The 19,941-nt window shown below is 41.6% G+C and overlaps 1 protein-coding gene across 1 annotated transcript in view; it reads right to left on the bottom strand.

Annotated features, from left to right (window-relative positions):
• Positions 1-14,575: 14,575 nt before the first annotated feature.
• Positions 14,576-19,941, bottom strand: part of LOC135115636 (cholecystokinin receptor type A-like) — a 27,610-nt gene continuing 22,244 nt past the window's right edge. Inside the window, 5 exon segments of the mRNA XM_064032561.1 lie at positions 14,576-15,883; positions 16,027-16,042; positions 16,406-16,466; positions 17,336-17,527; positions 18,407-18,610. Of these exon segments, the coding sequence (XP_063888631.1) occupies positions 15,122-15,883; positions 16,027-16,042; positions 16,406-16,466; positions 17,336-17,527; positions 18,407-18,610 (1,235 nt within the window). The 3' untranslated portion in view covers positions 14,576-15,121.

Here is a 19,941-nt window from a genome sequence, read left to right as displayed (position 1 = left end):
CTTCTGCCTTTCTTTGTACATTTTTGATGCACTTAAGTCTTACTAGCACGATATTTAACCAGTTCCGCCGTAACACAGCCTGTGTGTGGCAGATGCACGATAATTATCTAACAAATATGACATTTGATATAAAGAAGCAACAGCACTTAACCAAATATATATAACAAGTTATATTAATTCAATCTAAGCAATGCCAACAAGAAAACTGCAGAAAAACGATTTGTTCACCACAAAACACGTAACGCGTAATAAAAACCCTCGCCAAAACTGAACATTCCCACAAAGGTTATGTATGGAGTTTTGACGTAATGAGCCACAAATTCTTAAACCAAACACACACGAAAACATATTAATTTAATCAAAGCAATAGAAGCAAAAAGGAAGAAAAAAAACAAGAAAATACGCTCAATTCACCAAAAAACGCGAAAATTACACATGCGCTAAAATGAAACCATCATTAATAGACCACTGGCACTTTTACACTCCAATAGTTAAGCCCCCTCCTCCCTTGGCCCTGTGTATCCCCTCCCTGCCTTGAGGAACACCTTCACTTATGGCCCGCTATTGGCTTCCTAGTGGCTAGATTTTAGCAGTCAGTTTTTTAGTCTCGAATTAAATAAATAAATATATTTGGCCTCTTGCAATACTTATGATAAATAGTCTTCTTCTTGGCTTAGTTGTTTATTTATTATTTCTTGCGTGTTTATTAATTAATTTGTCTGTTATCCCTTACGCTTAACCTCGATATTTATTTATTTATTTATTTTTTTTCATTTTGGCACGAGTAATAAGTATAACAGTTATCTTTAAGTGACTTGTCTTATTTATTTCTTACTTATTAATCATTACGTGTTTATTAATTAACTGTTATTTACCAATTATTCCTCGATATGTATTTTTTTTCATTCTGACCCTTGTAATAAATATAACAGGTATATTTATTATTCCTTAGTTGTTTATTAATTGTTTGTGTGTTATTTCTCGTGTTTCAACAGTTTTAAATTAGTTCCCCACCAGCCATTTTATTCCATAGATCCAATAACTCATTTTACCCTTTCTATTTATTTATTTATTTATTATTTATTTATTTATTTATTTATTTATTTATTTATTTATTTATTTATTTATTTATTTATTTAGAGAGAGAGAGAGAGAGAGAGAGAGAGAGAGAGAGAGAGAGAGAGAGAGAGAGAGAGAGAGAGAGAGAGATGAACCAGACACCCAGACAGTTCTCTTATTTTCTTATTTCATAGGAGATAATAAAATGGCTTCGTTCAGGTGTGACTATCGTAGGATTCAGACAAGTGGCGGGAAGCGAGGCGCAAAATAAGGCAGTATATTGAGTGAACAGGTGAAAGAGACCAAAATTAATTAGTTCTGGAATCGAACACTGCGCTGAACCGACATTTTGTGGAGAGAGAGAGAGAGAGAGAGAGAGAGAGAGAGAGAGAGAGAGAGAGAGAGAGAGAGAGAGAGAGAGAGAGAGACTAAATAATACTCTTCCCCTTAAGCCACATGAGGAAGGAAAGAAGGAAGGAAGACAAAACATAAAAGAAGAAGAAAGGAATCAAAGCAGTGACGCTAATACTTAAAAAAAAAAATAATAATAATAATAATAATAAAAAAAATAAATAAATAAAATAAAATAAATGAAAGGAAAAAAAGTGGGAGGCAGAGAATAGAAGTAGTAGTGGTAACAACAACAACAACAACAACAACAACAATTTCTTTCCCTCACAATCAGCGTTACTATTATTCTCTTCCCTGACAAAAGACCGTCTATTACCTTCACCCCCCAACCATTTTCTGTTACAATAAAGTTCCCCGTTTTCTCTCCTTCCAACCTGAATGTACCAATATGAACTTTGATCATTCTCTCTCTCTCTCTCTCTCTCTCTCTCTCTCTGTGTGTGTGTGTGTGTGTGTGTGTGTGTGTGTTGCTTCTAAATTCCCTCGCAGGCAGCTTGGCATATATTTCTTCCTCTTCAAGCTCAATTTTCTCTGAAAAAGAAAATAACAAAGAAAGAAGGAAGGAAAGAAGGAGGGAAGGAAGATGGAGGAAGGTAGATAAGCAGGAAACAATGACAAAAGGAAGGAAAGAAGAAAAGAAATAAGGGAAAAGATAGAAAGAAGGAAAGAACAAAGGAAGAAAAGAAGAAACAAACAAACAAAAGACAAGCTGGCAGACAGGCAGGAAGAAAAGAAAACATGAAGTAAGGAAGGTAGAAAGAAAGGAAGAAAGACAGAAGGAGAGCCAGGAGAGAAGAAAGCAAGGAATAAATAAATAGAGAAATAAAGAAAGAAAAAAAAGGAAGAAGCGAAGGATTCAAGAGTGAAGAAGGGAAGGAAGCTAGGAAGGCGGTAATGCGTAATATGAGTATGTATATAAGTGTGGGAGTCAGGGAGGAATTGATAGATGGAAAGAGATATGAGGGAGGGATAAAAGGCTTGAAGGAAGGAAGGAAGGAAGGAAGGAAAGAAGGAAGGAACAAGATCTAAGGAAGGCCCTCTTTGGATCTTGAGAAGGAAGACGGGGAGAAGTGAGTGGAGTGCGTGAGGAAGAGGACGGATGAAAGATAGGGATAGGAGATAGAGAGAAGGTTGGAAAGAGAGGACAGGAACATAAAAGAGAAGGGGAGGAATAGGAATGAGGCGAAGGATGGTGGAAAAGTAAGGATGAAGGAGGGAGGATAAGAGGGAAAGAAGGAAACAAAGAAAGGAAAGAAAAAAAGAAGTATCAAACACTACGCTGAATATTAAACTGTGACCTTGGAGAGGGAGTCAAAATATAGCTCACATCCACACCAATACAAGTCAAAATACCAGCATGAATCAAACAAATGACACTTGAAATGTAATATAAACACCTGCACTGGAAAAGACAATAACAAAGGAGGAAAAGAAGAAAAAAAAAGAAAATGCGTCTTTAGGATTCAAAACAAACGACATTCTTAGATCTGATTGCTTTGCTTTTTTATATACAACTTTACAGTACTTGGATATACACCATTTCCTAGTTGTACAGTGAATTACTATTATTATTATTATTATCATTATTATTATTATTATTATTATTATTATTATTATTATTATCATCATCATTATTATTATTGAGGGTATTACACTAACACGGGTCTTGTGAAGGGATAGGCTATGGGTGGCAATGATCAGCAGAAATTCTCAGATCTTTAAAGAACATTAACAATCACGATATGACAAGTGGTTAAGTACAATCTGCACCTTCCTTTTTTATTATAATCGGTAGTTAAATATCTATATACAAAAGTAATATATTAAGTCCATGTATATATATATATTTTTTTTCTCTCTCCACTGTACAGTTATATACAATGTCACCTCTAATATGACCTAGTCTATATATATATATATATATATATATATATATATATATATATATATATATATATATATATATATATATATATATATATATATATATATATATATATATATATATATTATTTCCACGTTTACAAAGATAATAAATCATGACATCACGCCTCATAAAACTTCTCTCTCTCTCTTTCTCTCTCTCTCTCTCTCTCTCTCTCTCTCTCTCTCTCTCTCTCTCTCTCTCTCTCTCTCTCTCTCTCAGTCCAGTGGAAATTCATTGGCATTATTCGACACCCAACCGCCTCATTCAAAATTCACATAGCTACGTATTTCTTTTCTCTTTCAGTGCATAACACTCAAGTCATCACAGCTGTTACATTACTCCTCCTATGTCAAGTATTTTCCTCCTGTATAAAGTCATAACACAACTCGTCTTTAGTCTAAATATTGGTCTTTTTATCTTTTACCTTCTGGGTGAGTCACCATTTCATACATCATACATACATTGATACGTACACATTTTCTTATAAAGTTATCCAGTGCACATTACAAAATTCTAAACAAGTCCAAATGTTTTTCCCTTTTATCTTCTGTACAAGTCACTATAACCAATTTTCTTTCTTTTGCTTAGGCTGCACAGAACATGACTTCATACATCATACATACAATTAGCATTTTTCTCCCTCTTCTGCTTATCCGTTATGCAAACCATCAGCCACACATGCAAATACACTTTTTTCTCTGTTTATCCTTTATGCAAAACAACAAGTTCAAATGCTCTCTATTCGTCATTCAGTCACCACCACTGCGTCATTCCCAGGCCAGCAGGTGTGGGCGTGTGCTGCGATGAGACACGTGTGAGGACAGTAAAACAAGATATTATTCAGTAACAGACACCGTACAAAGTTAATAGTTTAATTTCCACGGTGCATTTGTATGACATATACGTATTTCTCAACTGTTTGGTTATTGTCTCATGTTATTTACGCCAAATTTTTATTCTCTAAAAATATTATTGATTATATGTTTTCATTGTATTGTTATCTTTATGGTATTGTCATCGTGTACATACGTAATAATATACACCAGCAGGTCAGTAACAGCCTAGCGTCTTCACCATAAGGAAAAAAATAGACATAGCTCAAAATTCAGCCATAAACCACAATATGTTAGACCTCACTAATTAACAGGAAAAATAAGACATACGTTCAAAATTCTCCTATAAATCACAATGGGTTTACAGTCACTCGGTACTGGGGCGGATGGTATTCAGGTCATACAAGCCTCAGGTCAGATGATGCTCAAGACAGACCGGCCTGAGCGCAAATAGGCCTCAGGACGTTTGGTGCTCGAGACACTTGGTACACAAACCACTTGGTCCCCAAGATGTCTCTAGACTCAGACGTCTGGACTATAGGTTTCGTGAAGGCAGCTTGTGGATCCACACACACACACACACACACACACCGATATGACGCTCACCATCCCATCTATTACTTACAATAAGATGCCAAACCACTCTGTGATATACTGATGCACCCTAGCTTGTCATAACTTCGTACCGGCGTTGGAAGTATTTAACAGAATTCACTACGAGACTTGTCACGCTCAAAATACAGCCATATATTACAATTTTAGGCGACACAAGGTATCAGACTGGGAGGTAAGATGCCATACTACTTCTGTGATACATTGATGAACCCTAACAATGTCATATAACTTAGTACTGGTGTTACAAGTATCTATTTAACCCGCCATGCGAGAACACAAGCGCAATACGGCACAGGATAATGCCCGAAACACCACTTGGGGTTTCGAATCCTGACTCAACAACTCTCAGCCAGCGCAGTCAACAGTTTACCCCCAGCCTCGCTCATGAATTGATCGGCATGAGAGGCTGGGCAGGAAGCACCTTGGGAAATCTTTGGGAGTCAAACCGTAATGACCCGCGACTCCCAGATGCCCTTGGTGCGTATTGAAGGCTGAGGAGCTCTGCCACAAACACTCGCTTCAAAGGATGAGTTGGACATGGGGTACACACACACACAGACACACACAAACACACACACCTCTCTATCTCTTTCTCGGTACTGTTTGTGTCACCATCAAATTGACTTACGCACCACAGCATGCAGATATTGTAAAAGACGAGGCAGGGTGGTCAGTGAATCGTGCATGGAGCTGGCGGCCTTGAGCTGAGTGGCGCGTGGCCAGGGCAGGCGAGGACAGACCATAGCAAAGCTTCCGACTGGTGGGCTTCTGTTTATCGTCGAGTCAAGCCTGAGTTAAATTACCCTCACTTCCTGGGGGGAGGGTGTAATGGGCCATCAAAACACACACACACACACACACACACACACACACACACACAGTATTAAGGCAGTAAAAGTCTAAGTTAAAAGTCGGGAAATAACAAGTAATGAGTCAATTATACTGTATAAATGCAATCAAGTAGGTAGCTAGGTAGGAAAAACACACACACACACACACACACACGTGGCCTTGTCTTTAGTCCGTACTTTTGATCATCTCCGTCTCGCGAGGGATTCATTCTCAGACCACGGGCAAAACATACATACACACACACACACACACACACACACACACACACACTGTAAATAATTGTTGTGTTGATTCTGAGATGAGTACGTTTGAGAGAGAGAGAGAGAGAGAGAGAGAGAGAGAGAGAGAGAGAGAGAGAGAGAGAGAGAGAGAGAGAGAGAGAGAGAGAGAGAGACGTTATATTATGTTCTCGTTTATTGCATACCTCCCATTTTTTTCCCTCTTCTTTTTTTTTTAAATATTTTGTTCCCTTCAAGGTATCCACCATCTACGAAGAGGTTTCGACACACACACACACACACACACACACACACACACACACACACACACACACACACACACACACACTAACCATAATACTGTAAAGTCGTATTCTTCAACAGTTCTGATTTGCAAAGTTTTAAGTAAAGAATGAATTGTCTTAGATTAAATACCTGTGGATATATTTCAATTAATAGGCTGCTGATATGCAATGAAATCTTTATCGTCATCTTTCTTTTTAAATGTATAGCTGTTAGGTCTATATTTCGTTTTCGACGGGGAGGAAATATGCATTCTGATGTTTCCCAACTTCTAAATTCAGCAGTGCAAACACCCCACACCCACACACTCCCTCCACTAAACCAATTAAAGCTCTTGTGTTCCGCTCCATCTCTCTAAATCTCCCCCATCCACCCCGCCCTCGACTCTCTCTCTCTCTCTCTCTCTCTCTCTCTCTCTCTCTCTCTCTCTCTCTCTCTCTCTCTTCGTGACTTACTTTTTTCTTATTTCTTCCTATCCCTCTCGCTTTCATATAAATTTCACGATTCATGTCAACATTCTTCGCTTCTCTTCTTTCCAGCATTCTTTTTTTCCTTCCTTTCTCTTCCAGTCCAACCAGAAAATCTTTGTTCCAAACGACAAAAACTCTTGCATGCACTTTCAATGGAAATCTTCGAGTCTCATCTTGTTTTTCTTACTCCCTTCCTGAAACCGATCACTGGACGGACATCTTGAAACTTTCTCAACTGCTAGACCAACAGGATAAGACAGACGTCTGACATGAATCTTAACTGCGTTTTGAATATACAAACCTTCCCTTCTGTCTTTTCTCGTCACGATCTAACACACACACACACACACACACACACACACACACACACACACACACACTCAAACAATCTGAACGTTATTCCTTTCGTTTCTGTCTTGTCACTTGGCTGCACTAAATTCAATATTCTCTCTTACTTTGCTACAGTTGCCTCAGTTTTCTCTCCTCTGTAATTCGCCATACATCTCTTTCCATTCTTCTTGTCTGTGTTTTTTTTTTTTCAACTCAGTATTTCTTCCTTTCCTCCCGCGTTGCTTCATTCATTTTTATTTCCTCTCCTCTCTAATGCACAATACTTTTTTTTCTGCATTCTTCTTGTCTGCACTTCACTCAATATTTCTTTCTTTTCTCCCGCGTTACTTCATTTACTTCTCTTTTTCTTCCCCTGTAGTAATCCATACTCACTCTCTTTGTATGCTTCTTGGCTGTATTTAATTAAGTTTTCCCTCTCGTTTTGCCTCAGTCACTCTTATTTCTTCCCTCTGCAATCCACAACAAATAGATAAATAAGTAAATAAATGAGTTAACAAGAGAATGAAACTTCAGATAAATGTAGGAAAAAAAGTAACATTTGCTCGGAAACTCGTAATGTGCATTCTTGGCATCACTTCATTCAAGAGTCCTTCCTTCTCACTCGCGTTGCCCCCTTCACTCTCCCCGTCCGTTTCCCCGGTACTCCTGACGGTGTTATTGCCACTTGGGCCAGACTGCTGCACTTTCACCACGCCGCCCTAATTGCTTTTGTCCCTTAACTCTCCTTAACTCTATAAAAAAACATTCGCCGAGCTCAGGGATCAACAGGGAAGAACGGTAATAAAAGAAGATGGTTTCCTTTGCCCAGTCCGTTTGTTGTCTTTACCAAGTGGTTCTTCTTAATTGATCCATACTCGTTTCCCGTTTTCTTCATTCCGTTGTTTACTTATTTTTACTCGTCGGTAACGCAACTCCAAGGAACGTTTGTCCTCTTCAGCGTCTTGCTATGTAGTGCCGGGAAATAGGTATGCAGCAGTGAATGTCAGATGAATTCCACTGAGAAGTTGTATTATAAAATTTGGATGAGGAAAAGAGAAAATAAATAAAGTGCTGCTAGTAATATGTTATGGTATGGATTAAGATTTTTTTTCCGTGCATTTTTTTTTTTAATATATATGTAAAGTATATATATTTCTCTACATTTTATCTCTGCCCGTTTGGTTTGTTTTAAATTATATCACTACAATAGTATTTTCCTCTTGAAGTCAATTATTCACAGCATATCATCTCTTTCACTTTTCCTGTGCCTTCTTTTTTTCCTTCACATTTCATCTTTGCCAGTTTTTTCATTCTTTTTCAATTCCATCACTATCATTTCCTCCTCACTGTCATTTATTCATAGCATAACTTCACCTTCCCTTCACGCCTCATCACTCACGCACATCACCCCATCACGCTGCCAATAACAGGCCTAACGAGGGCATTACTGGCCACCCATTATCCTCAAAAGAACCTGAATTCAAAACTACATAACGATGAAAAAAAATAAAGAACACATTTAGCATCTATTTACATATTTGGGTGGCTGTTTATTTGGTCTCAAAAAAAAAAAAAAAAAAAAAAATCCAATTTTAATAGTTTCCTTTTCTGCACTACACTGCCATATTCTGCAATACTTCTGAGCCTCACCACTACATGCAAAAGGTTCTAATTGAAGCTGCACGGGTTTTTAATGATGTTTCTCATGGTTCCTGTAACAGACTGGCAAGATTTTTACATCATTAAGAAGAGAAACACCCTCAAAAACCCGGCTAATCATCTGTATGACCTTTGAAAGTCGTCGTGATGAAAAAGTAAAACGTTTCTGAATACGAACCAAAGTTTACACAAAGGCGGGACGCAACATTAGCTTAGAAACGTGTAATTCTTGTTTAGTCACCAGCAGAAACGTGAAAACATCCTTGAACACCCCCCTCTCTCCCAATACATTCCATTCACTCCTCAGCAAACGTTGCCTGTTCGGTACCTTACAGTCTGCACAGTCGGGAAGCAGGAATTTCTAAAGGCGTGTTTGGGAGGAGAGAGGAAGGCAAGTACGTAAGGTATTTTTTTCTAACTGGTAATTCACTCAGCGTTTAACAATTCCCAGTCTAATTTGAATATCACACGAAGCATATCCTCATTTCTCCTCTCAGACATGAAAAACCTCTTTACTATCAAACCTGTCTTTCTTCCTCCTCTTCCTCCCGCTCTTCTTTAATCCTCTTCCTCCGTGCACTTCTTCATTCCTATGCTTCCTGTTCCTTATTATATCCATCTTCTTATTCATGCCTCATTTCCTTCTCCTTGATTCACTCCTTATTCGTTTACTCTCTGTCCTTTGCCCTCTAATACATCGTGATTCTCCTCGTTTCTCTTTCCTACTACTTATTCCTCCTTTATCCTTCAACTCTCTTATTCCTCACTTTTATTCTTCCACTCCTCACCGCTTCCTTCTTTTCATCTTTCCTCTCTTGCTTCTTCACGTTCTTTTACACTGCTATTCTTTAGCTTGTTAATCTTACTTGCTCCCTCCCACTTTTCTTCCTCCTTAACTCCTCTCACTTTTCCACCTGCTCTCTGCCTCCTCCTCTTTCTCCTCCTTAACTTCTCTCAATTCTCCACCTGACTCCTGCTTTATTCTCTTCCTCTATCCTACTTCCTAATCTTCCTTCACCTTTCACTCACGGCGGCTCACATGTGGGGCCTCGGGATAAGGGCGGCGGCAGGTTGGCAGGACGTGTTGAGGATTTAATCATCATATTTTCATGAAACAGAGTGATACCCCTGACAACGCCCCGGTGACTCGAACACGTGCTCTAAAACGCTTTGTTCTTTCATCATGACTATTTACAAAGGCCATCAAGATAATTAGCTGGGTTCTCGTGACTGTTTTTCCTGTCAGATTGTTAATTTCGTACCACAACCTTTTGAACACCGTTAAAAACACGTGTCACTTCAGGTAGAGCTTTTTGAATGTGGTGGAGGTGCGGCAAAGTGTTTCTGAATATGGTGCGTCTGTGGTGCGGCTGCGGGGTAACTTATGATAACACCCGAGAGAATGTTATTAGGCTCGTGTCCCTCCCCGTTGCTCTCACCAATTCAGGGTGTAAAATATTTAAGTGTTTGCATCATGGAGGTATAATGGTCGGCATGACGTCAGGAATGTGAAGCCAACGCGCTATTGGTCCGTTGTCGCCCCTGCCCTCCTTACACCCAAAACATTACCAGCTGAGTACTGACAGTATAGGGAAACACCGGTGTACCGCTCCTCATTTCCTGTTTTGCTGTTGCTTTCAGGCCCCCACCATATCTGTGACCACGAAAGACTGCAATAATGGTGTTGTGCTGTGCCACCAGGATTTAAACAGCAAATCATACATACAAATCAGACCATACAGTGTTTTTCAGCTTGGGTGGACTTGGTGAGAGGGTGGGAAGCTGTCTGTGGTGGACATATGGGTGGAGATGATGTCCACATATACATATACATGTGCATATAGATGAAGAAGAAATAAAAGGGTGTACCGGGTGAAAGATGGCCTAAAGGTTGATTTTTCTTGGTACACTCTTCCTTAACCCAGATTGATCTCAAATAGAATATATTTTGGCTTATTACTTATTGACCTTATATGAAATTATATGAAATTTAATTCTCTCTCTCTCTCTCTCTCTCTCTCTCTCTCTCTCTCTCTCTCTCTCTCTCTCTCTCTCTCTCTGTCATGTGATATACAATGATTCTCTCTCTCTCTCTCTCTCTCTCTCTCTCTCTCTCTCTCTCTCTCTCTCTCTCTCTCTCTCTCTCTCTCTCTCATGTGATATACAATGATTCTCTCTCTCTCTCTCTCTCTCTCTCTCTCTCTCTCTCTCTCTCTCTCTACCTCTCTCTCTCTCTCTCTCTCTCTCTCTCTCATGTGATTATACAATGATTCTCTCTCTCTCTCTCTCTCTCTCTCTCTCTCTCTCATGTGATATACAATGATTCTCTCTCTCTCTCTCTCTCTCTCTCTCTCTCTCTCTCTCTCTCTCTCTCTCTCTCTCTGTCATGTGATATACAATGATTCTCTCTCTCTCTCTCTCTACTCTCTCTCTCTCTCTCTCTCTCTCTCTCTCTCTCTTTCTCTCTCTCTCTCTCTGACATGTAATATTAGCTTTTAGAGCACTTGTTTAGAATTATGCGTGATATCATGTCACTATACACTTAAAAGGCATCTAATAACTGAATTTTTGTTTTAAAATTTGTGCCTTGTCATGCAATAAACAATTAAAAATCTTGTTTACTACCATTTCTCCTGGAAACGTTCTGGCGTATTTCTTTCGATATTGTGATTATTTGGCAAAACTGACATTGATAATAGGTCTACATAAACAAATTTAGGAAACTATAATGTACTTTTCGTAGCTGAAACCATCAATTCCTTCTTATTTTTTGTCCAGCATGCAAAAAGAAAGCGGTAAATTCCCCATAGCTCAACTCGAATAATCGCAATGCTTGGAGTGTGTCTGCTGATCGTACGCTCCGCTCCGCCCACTGGCTTCACTCCGTTTTGATGAGAGCGGAGCGGCAGACCGTCTCCTGTATATTAAAGGTCCTTGGTTTGCATTAATGACGACGCGCTAACTCATGCAGAATTTCATGCTGAAATAACCTGAACTGTATTAAAGTAAATGAAGTCATTGAGAAATGTAACTGGTGTTGACGTATGCATGTTTCGCATTACGAGTGTGACTGACACGATGAGGTTAGGTAAACGCATGTACATAAATCATTCCCAGTTATTAAATGTATCTGCTATAGCGATAAAAAATAATATAAATAAATAAATAAAAAGGGAAAAATAAATAAAGGAAGCTACCATACTACTACTACTACTACTACTACTAGCAATATCATAACAGAGCGGAGTATAAAATTGGAGACAAAGTAAACAACAATAATAATTAAAACAAATATATAACAGAATAGAGTAGTCTCGTTGTTATATATCGTTGTTAAATCAAATTAATCTTTTTTTAATAACAATAATGTACAGTGCAACATTTTTCGCTCTAGATAAGTAATACAGACACGTGTCACGTGCTTATTTACTGTGTTCTGTACGTGTATTAGGTGTTATAGATGAACAGTACAGCGTGTCATGTCCTGTTGAGTTTAATGTGGTCAGCGATTCTATGGGTGATTAACACACTTTTCTTTTTTACTAGCACACTAATCTTCTCTGTAAAACTGCCACACTCTTCATCTCCTTTCACACTACCACACCATTATTCAATATTCCCGCACTATATATCCCTTTAATATTACCTCACTACTTTTACCTCCAATTCTGTCAAAGTCAACTGGTAATGCATTGTTTGCCTCAATCTAAGCAGGAACTCATGAGCCTCCCGCCCACTCGCAGCTTCACAAACGAACAACAAACAGATTAGCGCCTCAACGAACCCAGCCCCAACTTTTCGTCCTTGCACCAGACGCTCACCCAGGCAGTGATGAAAGCTGCCTCGGTGCCCACTGGGTTTGGCATTGCAGGGGAACACTACTCTTTCTGTTGGGCCATTTTGTTTGGTTTTGTTACTTCCGTGTTGTAAAATGTTGGTTGTTCTCCATGGCAGGAATACGTTTTTTTTTTTTTTTCGGTAAATCGCATCATTCTAGATTTATCAGTAAATGTTGTGCTAGTTGATTTCACGTTTATTATTATTATTTTTATTACTATTAGTAGTAGTAGTAGTAGTAGTATTAGTATTAATCTGATAACTGTTTCACTGTATAATCTTTTGTCAGGTAAAAGTTTGTCAAGTGCCACACAACAATCTGGCGGACAACAAGGTAATAGATTAGTGTTTCCATTGTTCCCACGCTCAAGGAGTTAGTGGAGGCGGTGATAGGCTGAACATGCTTAAAACCCACTACGGTCAGACTTAATATATCCCAGACAGTCTCGAAATTTGTAGGCTAAGGTTATTTTTAATGCTACGCTTCCAGAGTATTAAGAGAATGCAAGGAGGATAATTGTATATCATCGGTTAATTAACATCTTGTGTAAATGAGCGAAATGTACAGTACTGATTATTTATTTATTTATTTTTCTTACGAATGATTAAACGTTAATGTCCAATCAGTTACGATTGTTAAGTTTAGATTGGTTACAGTTTGAAAAGCTGAAATTGGTACGGTAATGGGGTGTATAATAAAAGATAATTATTTGCCAGAAAAAAAAAATCAGAAAAAAAAGGTTAAATAGTGATTCTGCCGGCTGACAGAAAAAAATCTGTCTTGAAATGAGCAGGTTGAATTCGAATCGAAAATTCATCATAATTAATATACCCCTCTCAGTAAATAAGATATTCGTAACGTTACCCACACCACGATCTCAGTTTGTTCCCGGCAACACACTCACCGACGCATTTCCCACGAGACAATGTTCCCTGACCGGCCCGGCCCGCCCCATAACTCATTGGTGGAGTATCAGAGTCAGCAGGGAGCAACCCGGCCACTACAACAGTCTGGTGGCGGAAGATGAATAGCGCGGCACTCTCCAAGCCAAGAGAAGGGAAGGGCGGCAGGGACAGGCTGGTGTTCTCCGTTCATCAGTCGCTGCCGCCCACACACGTATAGCCTTCACCTTCCTCGTCTCATCTGCATCACCAGCCACTTATATCCTTCCTCCTCACGCACTTCCACGTGTTAGAAACGATGCAAGAAATTTCACGGATAAAGAAAACGAGCAGATAACAAGACAAACGACGGAATAATAACAAAATAAATCACCTTGCACACTGTTCACACAAACGCACAGACACACTTTAGCTATCGCTCAGCCAGCTGCCCACATTGCCTGCCCTTGATCCCTTGACTAAGTTGATTTCCTGGAGCTGATGTGACTGATGTTTAAACTCTGCACCAGCCAATGAGTAACTACCTAGCTGACTTGATCGTTTTTCTCATAACCTTTCGTCATTTTTTGCACTCGTTCATTGTTCAGTCCAGAGAATGGTCGGATGGCGCACAACTCTTGAAATCTTGTCTTATGTGTATTCAGCCGCGGTCTAGCGCATCACCTGTTGGTCTCCTCGGTACATAAACTGTTTAGTCTGGTGTATACTTAAGGTGTCGTGATGGCCAGCTATAAATCTTCGGAAGAAAGATTAGTGCTCATAAGACTGCTGGTTGGGGAGTGTTGAGACCATCCAGTCCACACCACACATGCCTCATCCTCTCCGTCCATTGGCTCAAGGACAATAAATCAGAGAGAGAGAGAGAGAGAGAGAGAGAGAGAGAGAGAGAGAGAGAGAGAGAGAGAGAGAGAGAGAGAGAGAGGAGAGAGAGAGAGAGAATCATCTAACAGTATTTTACATGTATAGCAAGAAATACATACATACATGAACATCTATCACAAAAGTTACCTAACACAATCGCCACGTATCCAGGACAGCTACTGTCATTCTCCAGCAGTCCTTCCTGTCCAATCACTCAACACGAACACAGACGACCAAGCGAGTCGTTGGCGTGAATAGGTGCTTAACACTGGAATATAGCATAATAAGAAGCGAGGATTGGGTTATTATTATGAGTTTATTTTAGTCACCATATGAAATTTTAAAGACGTGGATCTTTAAAGCCTCGTTATTTTGGGATTGGAATTGAATTAACGGTTATCGGCAAGATACTGATGTGATGAGGCTTGTAACGGAGGGTTTTGCACGTTCTCTCTCTCTCTCTCTCTCTCTCTCCTCTCTCTCTCATCATCTCTCTCTCTCTCTCTCTCTCTCTCCATGGCCTGCTCCCATCCATCAGGTTTAGATTACGTATATCCGTCCTGTTCCTCCTCCAGCCACTGCTTTGTCACCGCCTCCCTCCGCCGCAGCCTGTGCGGAGTCTCGCTTCACGCCGGTGTCTTCCAGTGTGTGTGCATGGCCGCGCTGACACATGGACCAAAAAGTTTCCAGCACAGTAAAATTATGGAGCTCAGGGAAAACTGTACCAATTAGTGTCACAACTTTTCCCCAGGCTTAATGAATTCTTTTCCCAGCCTCGCACCTCACGCCGCTTCTCACGCGCCTTTGATGTTGGTGACGCGGCGAGAGGCAATTATTCACTCTCTACATTACAAGGACCCTTTGGTCCCAACGAGGATAAACTTCACCACCGTGCAGCCTGCTGGAGCGTGCCTCGTGCCTCGCGACACTGCCACTGTTGAACCAAAGCCTACTCCGCACTGCTCGACACAACGAGGAGACTTCACCCGGACAGTTCTGATACAAGCTCTTTCGTTTAAGGTCACGCAAGACCTGCTCAGGTACTACTGCACACTCCTTCAGCTCCTTGCCACACCACACTGCACCACTACACGCCGGTGCCCTGCAGGACTGTGTCATGCGTGGCGCCGTTCCTGTAGGAGGAAGAGAGTCCCGGCACAGGTCGGCGCAGGGGAGGGGATCCTGGTGATAATTATTGATGCCCATGGTGTGGAAGCTGCTGACGACAGCCACGCCGCGGAGCGAGGCTGAGGGTCTACGGCGGGTGCAGGCGAAGGCCAGCTTGAAACTTTGGATAAACTTGGCGTTCATGAAGCAGTAAGTGAGAGGATTGCAGCAGGAGGAGAGGTACGCCAGCAGCTGCACCAGGGACACACCGAAGCTGCCGAGGGCGGCATACACCTGGCGGGGGATGTAGAGAGACAGCAGGTTCACCAGGAAGAGCGGTGTCCAGCAGATGAAGAATTCCGCCACCAACACGAACAGCATTCGAATGACGCGTCGCTTGGCCACCAGGCTACGCTGCGCCTGGGGACGACCGCAGCGGCCGCCACCGCGGGCTGCTCTCTGCCTCCCACCTCTGTGACCTGCCTGTTGGGGACGCGCCTACTCTCGCAGCACACGTGGCCCAAGCGGGGGCGGGCAGGAGGGTCGTAGCTGGTGCCTGCAGTGTATTGTTCCTGGAGTCCACGTTTTCTTGAACCTGCTGCTGTCCACTGCCCCTGGGAACCTCACGCTCCACCCGTGACGGCCCCCCTCCGGAACCTGATGAAGGTTTGTTAAGCTGCCGCCTTCACCACCACCACCACCACGACTACTACTACTGCTACTAATTAACACTAGCTCTATTGGTGCTACTAAAGCTGCTACCGCCACCAACGACATGTTACAGGAATAAAGAATACTGGCATGGAATTACTAGTAAGATCCAGCACTGGTATTTACAGAACTTTTTCCATCCAGCTCATATACTGGAGGAGGTGAGTAGGTGGGGAGGAGCCTTATTACTGTTCTATCCTGATCTACCACATGACGAATAGCAGTTCAAGAGAAAAAGAGTTTCCATGACGCCTGACTGGATACCATTTGGACCTCATTCTCTTCCTTCCTCCTCCTCCTGACACTCACCTTACTGAGACTCTGGAGAGGCGCGAGGAAGGGCCCCCATTCTCTTCTTCTGACGCTGCTCCTGAAGGGGTAATTACGGAAGTGAAATATTACTATAATAATCTCTCTCTCTCTCTCTCTCTCTCTCTCTCTCTCTCTCTCTCTCTCTCTCTCTCTCTCTCTCTCTCTCTCTCTCTCTCTCTCTCTCTCTCTCTCTCTCTCTCTCTCTCTCTCTCTCTCTCAGTCTCTCTCTCTCTCTCTCTCTCTCAACTTACCTACCTATCTACCTACCTGTAACATACCACCAATCTATCTATCTGTCCATCTCCGTTTCTCCATTTACCAATTTAAGAAACCCTCTTATCTATCTATCTATCTATCTATCTATCCATCTATTCATCCATCTATCTGTCTATTTCATTTTCTCTATTTATCCGTCTAGTTATCAATTTGTGAAATTCTTAATTTTGCTGAATCGTCAACAAATTTATGAGGTCAGGAGAGCACCAAATTAAGAAGAGTTTTTCCCTCGAGGCGATCACTAATTACAGGAGGAGTGTAAGGCAATGAAAAGAAGCAAGATGAACCCCAGACGGACTGCTGCGAGAGCCAATCACGCTGCTCCTCACCGGCCCACCGAGGATTTCAATTGGTTCTTTGATCTTCCTTCCAACTTGTCACATAATACTTGTTGACATCGTTTCGTACCTCATCACGATTGCTAATATTGCGAATACCATAGCATATATTACTTCTTCTACTGCTGCTACTACTACTACTACTACTACTACTACTACTAATAATAATAATAATAATAATCCAGCCTTCACACATGCAGGGCAAAAAAAAAAAAATCAAGGACGCGGTGACGTATCATAGACTTCAAAAATTTATGATAGGAAAAACTATGCTCTTACTTCCCCCCTCTCCCCGTCTCTCTCTCCTACTCACCGCCACGGAGGGAGCCATCTCCACTCGTCGCAGCCCCCGACAGGTGTGGGCCGAGCCACAGCGTCCGCACCACCCTCAGATAGGCAGCGGCCATCACCACTAAGGGCACCAGCAACAGCAGCACCGTCAGGAGGATGGTGAAGGTCCTCTCCGCCTCCAGACTGGCCCACACCTCTCTGCACTTGTGGCGACCTGAACGAGGTGAGGTGAGGTGAGGTGATGTGTGTGTGTGTGTGTGTGTGTGTGTGTGTGTGTGTGTGTGTGTGTGTGTGTGTGTGTGTGTGTGTGTGTGTGTGTGTGTGTGTGTGTGTGTGTATGTGTGATATTGTTTTTGGCTCTCTCTCTCTCTCTCTCTCTCTCTCTCTCTCTCTCTCTCTCTCTCTCTCTCTCTCTCTCTCTCTCTCTCTCTCTCTCTCTGTGTGTGTGTGTGTGTGTGTGTGTGTGTGTGTGTGTGTGTGTGTGTGTGTGATATTGTTTTTGGCTCTCTCTCTCTCTCTCTCTCTCTCTCTCTCTCTCTCTCTCTCTCTCTCTCTCTCTCTCTCTCTCTCTCTCTCTCTCTCTGTGTGTGTGTGTGTGTGTGTGTGTGTGTGTGTGTGTGTGTGTGTGTGTGTGTGTGTTTCCCCACCCTTGTTTGTAAGTCTGCGTGTCTCTCCTACCAGCCATCCCATCCATCCATCAGTCAGTCAGTTTAAATATCTATCAATCAGTCTATCTGTGTCTCAGTCAACCATTCCATCTATCAGCCAATGAATGCATTTACAAGACAAATATTCTCTTCATCACTTAGTCAAGCTTCTATTACTCAGTCAAATTTTCCACCAGTCAGTCAGTCTATTAGTGAATCAGTCCATTAATCAACATTTTTCTTTTCAGATTCTCCTTTTCTTCACTGTAGTATCACTCTGTCAGTCATTCAATCAATCTATCAATCAATTAATCAGTTATCACTCTGTCATTTTTTTTATCAGTCAGTCAACCTATTCGTGACTCAGTCCATTAGTCAGCATCCATATTTTCGCGTTCCCTTTCTCTTTAAACGAACACCTGGCAGTCTCTCACGCCTCGCCTCACCTGGGTCGCCACGGACGGGCATGAGGGTGGAGAGGGCAGCGATGGGGGTCATGAGAAGCAGGGAGCTCGCCCACACGCCAGCGATCACTTTGTAAGCGTGGGAAGCTGTCTGCCAGCGGCGCGAGCGGAGAGGCTGACAGATGGCGTAGAAGCGCTCCAGAGAAATGGCCACCAGCGTCCAGACAGAGACAGACACGGAGACAGCTATTGGAGAAGGGCGTGCCGCGATCAGGAACAGAAAATGGGAATTAAGAACATAACAGAAAATAATGGAAGCTGCAAGAAGCCGTCAGGTCTACACGTGGGAGTCCCTGTGTGAAACATACCCACTTATTTCCACCTATAAATACTCGTATGTCTAACCTTTTAAAACTCCCTAATGACTCATCACTAAACTCATCAAACGCAACGTATAAGGACAGGTCAATGAAGCTGACGAAGAAGAAGAGGAGGAAATGACTCAGCACTAATACTCGTAGCCTGATAACTGAGTGTATTCCATTCATCTACCACTCCGACTGAGAACCAATTCCTTGTTATCTCCTCAGTGACACTCAATTACCCTACTCAACACTGAACACGTGAACATAAACAAACCAGAAGACCTACACGTGGCAGTCGCTGTATGATGTGACACCGCGGCGGGGAGTTCCTTCTTTCCAACGGGGCTCACATGGACACACGAGTCACCGCAAGGCAGAAATGTTAAAATACTCTGAGGGAATACTGGAAAGACTGCGCCCTTCCGTATCCCAGAACTGATGGGGATGATCACGCTGAGTCAGAGCCAATGTTATGATTAATGTCACGCTTCATGTCACGCTCAGAGAATCCCATAGAGGAAAGTGACGGTGGTTTAAAGGGTATTTTCAAGGATTTTCTTCTTTTTCTACTTTTTTTTTTTTTTTGGTGGGGAAAGGGAAGTGAACGTTATTTTTCGATATTTTTTGGTGGGGGCCTTTCTCTCTCTCTCTCTCTCTCTCTCTCTCTCTCTCTCTCTCTCTCTCTCTCTCTCTCTCTCTCTCTCTCTCTCTCTCTCTCTCTCTCTCTCTCTCTCTCTCTTTAATAACCCTTCTAATTAAGTTCCATGTTCGTCTTCATTTTCTTTAACATTCATCCTCTTTCGTCGTCATAAGTATCTCACCATTACTTTTTCTCTCTTCCTTTCTTTGTGCTCCTTCATTTCTGCCCTTCCTTCACTTTTCCGTCTTCTCTTATTTTGCAGCATCCAATTCTCTTTCTTTCTTTCTTTCTTCGTTCATGTTTATTTTTTCATCTTTTTTTTTTTCTTGTTGCCACGCATGTCTCCTCAGTACATAACAAAGGAAAAGAAAAACGATAAAAAAAGGAAAAGAAAAACGATACTGAGATAGTCAGTAATGTATATGGTTCTGCTGAAAGGCTGGTGGTAATATGAGAGAAAAGAAACAGCAAGAGGAGGAGGAGGAGGAGGAGGAATAGAAGAAACAGTACGGTGACTGAAATGTGGATGCGGATGCGTGCGTGTGTATGTAACAAGAGAAATATGAATACAA

This window comes from Scylla paramamosain, chromosome 29 (assembly GCF_035594125.1).
Source record: "Scylla paramamosain isolate STU-SP2022 chromosome 29, ASM3559412v1, whole genome shotgun sequence".
Classification (NCBI taxonomy): Eukaryota; Metazoa; Arthropoda; class Malacostraca; order Decapoda; family Portunidae; genus Scylla; species Scylla paramamosain.
This window is presented reverse-complemented; position numbering and strand designations above follow the sequence as displayed.